Consider the following 8634-nt stretch of genomic DNA (forward strand, 5'->3'; position numbering starts at 1 on the left):
AACCCCCCCCCTCCGGCACATACCCAAGCCTTAGCCTCTGTCCTGCCCACCTCCTGGCAGGAAGGTGAGGGCATTCTAGCCAGATTGATGATAACCGGCCAAATAACATCCGTCCAGGGGGAGGAATGGATCTCTAAGCCTCAAAGTGAGGTCAGCCAGTGAACAGTTAGAAAAGCAATCATTTCTCACACTTGCTAATGGTTTGACGCTTGTGAACATAAACAGGAAGTGGGAGCTTGAGCGACCTGAAGGAAATGCACTCCCAGTTTGGTCAACATGTGAATCCCAGTTCTCCAGGTCGTCGTCGGAATACTGCCAAATAAGACTGATTCCCCCCCCCCCCAAAAAAAAAAAAACTGCAGCCCATCCCAGCAGTGACCCCATTTCCCCCCAATTCCCCATCCAGGTCACCCCGCAGCGGGGTGACTGACCCAAGCACGGTGGGGGAAGGTTAACAGTCATCTCTCAACTCTCCGAATTGGCAGGGCAGGGGAGTGCAGAGGTCAGTGAAATCCCCAGCCAGGCCTTATTTTAGTCATCAATTTCCACTGGCCCCTTGCTGTGTGTCAGCGGAGCTCACAGCGCGGCAGGTTCTGCGTTTCAGATGCTTTCCAGCTCCGGGCTGTTAGAAGGTCAGAGACCAGACTTTTCCAAGGCAGGTGGGGGGCGGGAGAACTAAGCGAGATTGCAGAGAACTGGGGCTGAAGCTACCCTTTGCCCCACTCACCGGCCTGTGAGCTAACCTCTACTACCTAAACGTTTGGTTAGTATTAATTAGAACCTCATCTTTTATTCTCTGCCAGTGGCCCCGATAGACTTTGTGCTGAAGGCAGTCTTCAGGTTGGCCTCGTTGGCTCCTTCCCAAGGTCCCTGTAAATTCAAGGTCAAAGACCGCGTTTTGATTCTCCACTGTCTCTAGCTGCGAGCACGACGCCTAACGATGGGAAAGGAAGGGGCTCAGTGAATGTGTACTTCATAACGTGTAGATTTCACTGTGATAGGCCAAGAGAATTTTCTGGCTTTTTCTCTCTCCCCCCTTCTTTTTCCTCCTGCCCTGGAATAGACCGCAAACAGCGCCACCCAAGTTCCTGGTTAGCAGCGGGGATCCCATGCAGGCTGGCCCTGTGCGCGCGGGGCACAGCTAGGATGCGGGCGCAGAGAGGCTTGCAAGTGAGCCGAGCTACGGCCCGCGTCCGGGCCACGTGAAGCGTCACGCCCCGCGCTGCTGCAGGGCAGGCGCCGTCGCCGCGGTTGTGTAACGCTGCAGCCGGAGGGGAGGCGACCCGGACGCCTCTGCTCCGGAGGGGCAGAGAGGGAGGGAACGCCGGGCACTGTGCCCGGTATCTTTCTGTGCTTGACTAGCCAGGGTGGGTGGGGGCAGTGAGGCACCCTGAAAGGCGGGAGAGATGGGTGCGCGCCAGTCGGGTGCCGGCCACCCGCAGGCTGCGCCCGGAGCTGAGCTCCCGGGAGAGTGAGGGGCCGCCGGCGCAGCTCACACGGTCCACGGTCAGGTGCGCGGCGTGCTCGCGGGCGGCCTCGCTGCCCTAGCGCCTGGCGCCTGCCCGCTTCCATGGGTGACATCCGCCCCGCCCTCGGTCCCTCCCCAAGGCGGCAATTCCTGACACTGGGCTGAGCGCTGGGGGGCTGGGACCGGGGACGGAAGAAAACCCCAGCCTCTGGAAGGCCAAGGGGGGACGACGACTCCCTCCGTTGCGCACGGTTCCTAGGAGCGGGCAGGCGGGGAGAGGGAAAGAGGAGTTGGGCTGGAGCGACCGAGGGAATATTCCTCTCCGGCTTGAGTCAGACGCGGCGGATTCCGTCCTTCCCGTTCCCCAGGAGACGGGAACTTACTTCATTTCCCTGGGGCAGGTTCGCCACGTTACCAACTCCTCACCCCCCCGACTCCCCGGTTCCTTCCAGCTTCCGTGCCCCCCACCAGCTGGCAGGACTTGGGCTGCGCTGCACCCCCTCTTTCGGGGAAAGGAGGCCGCAGCCGCAGACACCTGGGGCCCGAGGTTCGGGGCGCGGGGGGTGGGGGGGGCACTTCGCAGCCGCCAGAGCGTTGTCCAACACGTGAGACTCATGTGATGAAGCCGGGGAGGCGGGCAGGTCGCTCCTTCCCTCCCCGGCAGCGGCCAGACGTGCTTGGAGTCACAGGGTAGAACACGTAGCTTCTACCCACCACTCGCTCCCATTTAACCCAGCCCGCAGCCTCTCCTTACTCCTCGGCTCGTCCTCTCCAACACCCCCGCTTCCGCCCTAAGCAACCCCCCTTCCCTCCCCCCCCCGCCCGCCCCACTTCTCATTCACTTTGCTCGCGCACGCAGACAGGCAGCGAGACACCGCCAGTCTGTGCGCAGCAGCGGAGCCAGAAAGCACAGAGCGCGCGAGACACCCCGCCATGCACGGCCAACTAAAAGCGACGCCTCAAAGCCGCGGCTCCTGGCAGCCAGCGCATTGCAAGGGAGTCAGGCTATCAGCTAGCTTGAGACCCTCGAGATCCTCCCTTTACAGTTCCAGTCGTTCAGACTGCTAGCTGCCAGCGCGCAGAAGCGCGCGCCCCATGGAGCGGATCGCGCCAGCTACCTTCCTACCTGCCTGCCCAAAGCGCCAGGACTGGAGCACGGAGACCTGTCAGGGGTAAGTGTGCACTGTGACCTCTTCAAGTCTCCGCTCCTAGCCTTGTGTTTTGCGCCGCTCTCAACTTGGGGCACCTCTGGGAACATAGGGGGGTTCTTGCATCAATAGGGCGCCTGCAGCCAGTGGCGCACTCGGGAGTCACCGCTCTTTCTGGCCCCTCTCCCTACAGGATGGATTTGCCCACATGTACCAAGTGTACAAGTCCAGACGGGGGATCAAACGGAGCGAGGACAGCAAGGTAGGTGCATCCCTGGGGACCCCATTCCCTAGCCCCTCGCGTGCGCTGAGTTTCCAAGAAAAGTTTGCTTGTTGGAGGTTGGCTGGGGGATTCAAGATGTGGTGAGCCCATTGTCACAACTGAGTGACTTGGAAAGAGGGGGCAGAGAAAGGTGATTCTGGGTGCGTCTCTGCGCCCTTGCAGGATTTTTTTTCCTGCTGCCGGGCGGGAGGAAGGGAGGCTTCATGTTCCGTTCCCGGGCACCCATCGCTTCCATGTACTCCTTGCAGGAAACTTACAAATTGCCGCATCGGCTGATTGAGAAAAAGAGACGTGACCGGATAACGAGTGCATTGCCAGTTGAAGGATCTCCTACCCGAACACCTCAAACTTACAGTAAGTGAGAAGCTGGCAGCGCCAAACCCAGCTCTTCTGCCCAGAGGGCGGGTGGGGGTCACTCGCCGCCTGCAGGCGTCACGAGGAACTGCAGGCTAGACGGGCGATCAAAGCTCCGGATAGCTCGGGTTGGAGGGAGCCATCCCCAGTCCCAATCCTTCCAGGCAGAGGCAGAACCAAACCCTCTGGCCCCTTTATGTTGGCTCCAACACTAGAATAGCTTTCTTTCTGTGATTTTTCACCGCCTGGTAGTTTTCCTGACTTAAAGGAGCAAACCACACCACACACACAACACACACACACACACTAAGCCTTTTCCTTCGCACCTTCCCTCGATAAGAGGACAACCTTTAATGTGTGCTTTTTTCTTTCCATCATATCATTTAGTGGTACCAGAAGCTTTCTAGCTTTTCCTTCGGGAAAGTATTTGGAAAAAAAGATGAAACGCCTGCATGAGCTGGAAGTTCTGAAAGGGTGTCAGGGAAACACACACACACACACACACACACACACACACACACACACACACACACGAAGCCTGGTTGCCAGACACAGTAGACGTCCCTCCCTGGGTTGACACCACACAGCAGAGAAATGTTATCTCTGGAGTCCCTGAGGTAAGGTCAGGGCAGCTGCTGGAGAAATATATCTGTCAGCTCACTCCTGAGACTGTAACAGCTACCAAAATGCCTCCAAAGATAGATGACACGTGTTTGGTTTTTTTTTTTAATCGGTTTGATCATCTATATGTATATGTTAAAACATCTGCAAACTTTAAATTTTAGTAAAGCAGGAAAGGCTCTTTCTGGGTTTATTGTTGTTTATACCAGACATCACAAATAAGTGTCTGCAGGGACTTCTCTGACCTCATGGGTGACAGGAACTGTTTGTTTTCTCCCCACAGACTTTGGGTCACTTGGAGAAAGCAGTGGTCCTAGAGCTTACCTTGAAGCATGTAAAAGCATTGACAAATCTGATTGATCAGCAGCAACAAAAAATCATTGCCCTGCAGAGCGGATTGCAAGCTGGTGAGTGCTGCGGTCTGATTAGCATCTCCCTAAGAGCTCAGCACAAGTAGAGCCCAGGGCACACTGGCTTCTGACCCTCCTGTCTCCATTCACTTTTGCACATTCTTGGAGGAGATGCTTTTTATTCTTCCTAAAAGGTCATACTTTCCATTCGGAGTGCCGCTGTGTGCCACCTGGAATGAATACATATTAGCTCAGTGATGAAACGTCCCCGTGACATTTTGGCCCAAGAGTGTCTAGGTTCTGGGAGACTTCCCCATTCCCCTTTAAAATGCCAAGGCACCTATAATTCTCATTGTGGTTGTTTTACGGTTGGTCCTCTGAGCCCTCGATCATGGTGAACAGGACATAGGCCTGCCCCCAGTGTTTTCCTGTTCCTTTGTTTCCTTGACTTTGGATGTGGGGTGCAGTCTTGGCAGGACAACAGCAGGTTATTGGGTTTTTTTTCCCCCTGCATTTCACTGTGGTTCCCTGAATAGCCACTAGGTATCTTGACGAATTGCACAATCTAACGAAACCACTAGTTTCATCATTCATTCCTATGGAGTTTCAGAGACTCGGAGGCACCGTCTAACCTTCTCCCCCTTCCAGATCATACAGGCCAAGCCAGGGGAATCCTTACACGTACCCCTCAGGCATTCTTCTCTGTCCTGGCCAAGGCCAATATGAGAATCACAAATCACCAAGCCCGTGTGTCTGCCAGTTTTCTTTCTGAAAATAGCAAGTTGATCAGAACTGATCTCTAGGGCAGTCATGGATACAGTATATGGAAAAGACTTACAAATAAAGAGCCCAGTTAAAGTTCACAGGGGGAATGCAACTGTTTGTTTAATAGGTTGGGGTTTTGTGTGTACGAAGTTGTTGGTTTTAATTTTGTGGGTTTTTTGTTGGTGTTCAGCTATGTTCTTGTTTTAAGACAAGGTCTCAATCTGTGGTCCTGGCTTTCCTAAAACTCAGAAGCTATCCTCCAGCCTCAACTCCCAAGTGGTGGGATTACAGGTGTGAGCTACAACTTTACGGGCACAGTGATGCATGCCTGTAGTCCTAGCACTTGAGAGGCAGAGACAGAGCCCCATAAGTTCAAGGCCAGCCTGTTTTGCATAGTGAATTCCAAGCCATTTAAGACTAAATAGGAAGACCCTGTCTTTAAAAAAGGGAGGTTGTTTCTTTAGATGGTATTGTTTCTATACTGTTTATGACCGTCTGGCTTTCTGCGTTCATGAGACTGTTGCTATACTAATTGATTGGAGATGGGTGTGGTAGCTTAGACTTGTAGTCTCAGCACTCTGAAAGTCGAAATAGGCTTAATATGAGTTCAAGGCCAGCCTGGGTTGCAGAGTAAACCCAACATCGATCTAGGATAAAATGAGGAGACTTCCTCGTTAAAAAAAAAAAAAAAAGAAAAGGTAAGAAAGAAAAAGAAAAGGAAAAAAAGTATGATTGTTGAACGTATAAATACACTAGCATATTCATATTCTTGTGTCACAAGAAAACTGCAGATACTAACCTACAAGTCAACAAGAGTAGAAGTAATTTGGTCTATTTCTCGAGATACTATAAAGGCATTCAAAGTCCTATTTGGGACAGTACCTAGCCTAGTGATACACCATTATGCTTAGTGTCAAAGCCCAAGCATAAAAGAAAAAAAAAAATCTGTCTCTAAGTGATAGGAATATGTTGATTTTATTCTTGTACTTTTCAGTATAATTCTGTAGACCTATTACTTTTGGAGCTGGAAATGCAAATTGGCTGACAATTTTTTTTTTTTTTAAAACAAAAAGAAACCCCTGATGTACCAACCACACAACCTTCTAAAATCCTTCTTTCTGGATCTTTTTCTCTAGGTGTGAAGCTCAGCAGGAAGAAATATCGAAGCAGAAGAAATGTTGCTCAGGTTTCCAGACGTGTGCCCGGGAGGTGCTTCAGTACCTGACCAAACATGAGAAACTCGGGACCTGAAGTCTTCCCAGCTGTCACTCATCTCCACCGCGTGGTCTCCGAGCTGCTGCAGGGTGGTACTTCCGGGAAACCATCGGACTCGGCTCCCAAAGCCATGGACTTCAAAGAGAAACCCAGCTTCTGGCCAAGGGATCAGAAGGGCCTGGGAAAAACTGTGTGCCAGTCATCCAGCGGACTTTGCCCCCTCGGGGGGGAGAGCAGAGCGGAAGTGATACGGACACAGACAGCGGTTACGGAGGTGAATTGAGAGAGGGGTGATTTGCGCAGTGAGCAGTCCTACTTCAAGAGCGATCACGGTCGCAGGTTCACCATGGGAGAACGAGTCAGCACGATCAAGCAAGAATCTGAAGAGCCCCCACCAAAAAGAGCCGAATGCAGCTCTCAGATGAGGAGGGCCACTTCACTGGCAGTGACCTGATGGGTACCCCGTTTCTGGGCCCCCACCCACATCAGCCTCCCTTCTGCCTGCCCTCTATCTCATCCCACCTTCGGCAACGGCCTACCTGCCTATGCTGGAGAAATGCTGGTACCCACCTCTGTACCATTATTATACCCAGCCTCAATACCTCTGCAGCAGCCCTCTCCAGCTTCATGAACCCAGACAAGATCCCGACTCCCTTGCTCCTGCCCCAGAGACCTCCCTTCTCCCTTGGCACATTCGTCCCTTGACTCTTCGGCCTTGCTCCAGGCTCTGAAGCAGATCCCCCTTTAAACTTAGAAACCAAAGACTAAACTCTTGAAAGAGAATCTGCTGCTGCTTCGCTTTCCTTCCTCCCTGATTCCAAAACCACAAAGGTCGGCCCTCCATGCAGACCCACATAGGAGATTCAGAGTGTGTGTGTGTGTTGTGTGTGGTGTGTGTGTGTGTGTGTGTATGTATAGGACATTAAGTTCCTTCTGACACAGGGAAGACACGAAAAGGATGACCTCACATCAGATACAGGGCTGTGGCAGTTCTCTGGGCTTTTCCCTACCCCAAGAAGAGCCCCCTTTTATACAAATCAGTTGGATCTTCATAGGCTTCGAAAGGCTTGATCTCTGAGTCACTCTTCAGTTGGGGAGCTGGGTCTCTCTGTGGCTTTGAGAGAAGGTGCTTTCAAAAGAGGCTTTCCAGAGCACAGCTCCCAGCCAGCTGTTAGGACCCCACCTTCTTCTCCCTTTATTGTCGAGGTGACTCATGCAGACTGACAGCCAGCGGTCAGACGGAGGAGCTCTCAGCTAGGTGGTGAGGTGGCCAGCCAGCCGACTGGGGCATGTCCCCGTAGTGGTTTGGGCAAATTTCTGCAGGCCTCCTCCCCCACCCCCGCCTCTGATGAATACAGACAATGAATGCAGTTCCCTAACGCAGGCTTTTGTGGGGATTAGCTTGCTGAGGAACTGAAAAGGGCCCCCTTTGTACAAGCTGAGCTGCTAGGGAACCGAGGTGGACCAGACGGGTCCCAGACCCCATGGCACCTGTTTTCTAGGTCTTGCTTCTGGTGAGCTGTCCAGGTCTCAGAGGTGGAAGATGCCCTAAGCATCCCAAAGTGTACAAAGCTAAATAATCAATTGCTCCACTTACTACTCAGCTAGACTCGGATTTCAAGCCCTCCTAAAGCTTTGAACCAAGCTTAGCTTCTCCAAGGCCTAGCAGAGCTTTGGCACCCCAAGATCCTTTCTCTAGGCTAATTCCTCTTGCCGGCAGCATATGGAGTGTCCTTATTGCTAAAAAGGATTCTGTCTCCTTTAAGAAGTTTATTTTGATCCCTTGTTTTCTTGACTTGCTCAGCCCAGCCCTGCACCAGCTTTTCGAAATGCACTATGCTTGTGTTTTAACTTCTTTTCCCATTTTTATTTGGGCATAAAAATTGCCTTTATTTGTAAAGCTGTTATAAATATATATTATATAAATATATGACAAAGGAAAATGTTTCAGATGTCTATTTGTATAATTACTTGATCTACACAGTGAGAAAAATGAATGTATTCCTGTTTTTGAAGAGAAGAATAATTCTTTTTCTCTAGAGAGGGAGAGGTTACAGTGTTTATATTTTGGAACCTTCCTGAAGGTGTGAAATTGTAATATTTTTATCTAAGTAAATGTTAAGTAGTTGTTTTAAAAATACTTAATAAAATAATCTTTTTCCTGTGGAAGAGAAATGGTCTCCTTGGTTTTAAAAATAACTTCCTGTCATGGTTCTTCTTCCACCCTCTTGCCTGAAGACAGCGTCTACTTAATCTTGGTATAATTGCATTTAGCTTTTCATGTGCCTGGCATTATGAACATTATTTATTTATTTATTATTCATTCATTCATTCATTCATTCATTCATTCATTTATTTTGAGGCAGGGTCACATGTAGTAGTCCACGCTGGCACCCATTTTGCTATGTAGCCAAGGCTGGCCTTGACTGG

General features: G+C 51.2%; 1 protein-coding gene across 1 annotated transcript; it reads left to right on the plus strand.

The window, feature by feature from the left end:
• The first annotated feature begins 1570 nt into the window (after positions 1 to 1570).
• On the plus strand, positions 1571 to 7163 carry LOC114689577 (class E basic helix-loop-helix protein 40). Its single transcript, XM_037201751.1, is given in 18 exon segments — positions 1571 to 1574; positions 1921 to 2141; positions 2515 to 2640; positions 2810 to 2878; positions 3148 to 3212; positions 3214 to 3253; positions 4158 to 4285; positions 6134 to 6166; positions 6168 to 6223; positions 6226 to 6249; positions 6252 to 6359; positions 6362 to 6486; positions 6488 to 6596; positions 6599 to 6709; positions 6712 to 6775; positions 6777 to 6876; positions 6878 to 6938; positions 6941 to 7163. Coding segments are annotated over 18 exon segments (1476 nt in total). The 3' UTR covers positions 6973 to 7163.
• Positions 7164 to 8634: the final 1471 nt, after the last annotated feature.

This window comes from Peromyscus leucopus, unplaced genomic scaffold, assembly GCF_004664715.2.
Source record: "Peromyscus leucopus breed LL Stock unplaced genomic scaffold, UCI_PerLeu_2.1 scaffold_132, whole genome shotgun sequence".
In the NCBI taxonomy this organism is placed as follows: domain Eukaryota; kingdom Metazoa; phylum Chordata; class Mammalia; order Rodentia; family Cricetidae; genus Peromyscus; species Peromyscus leucopus.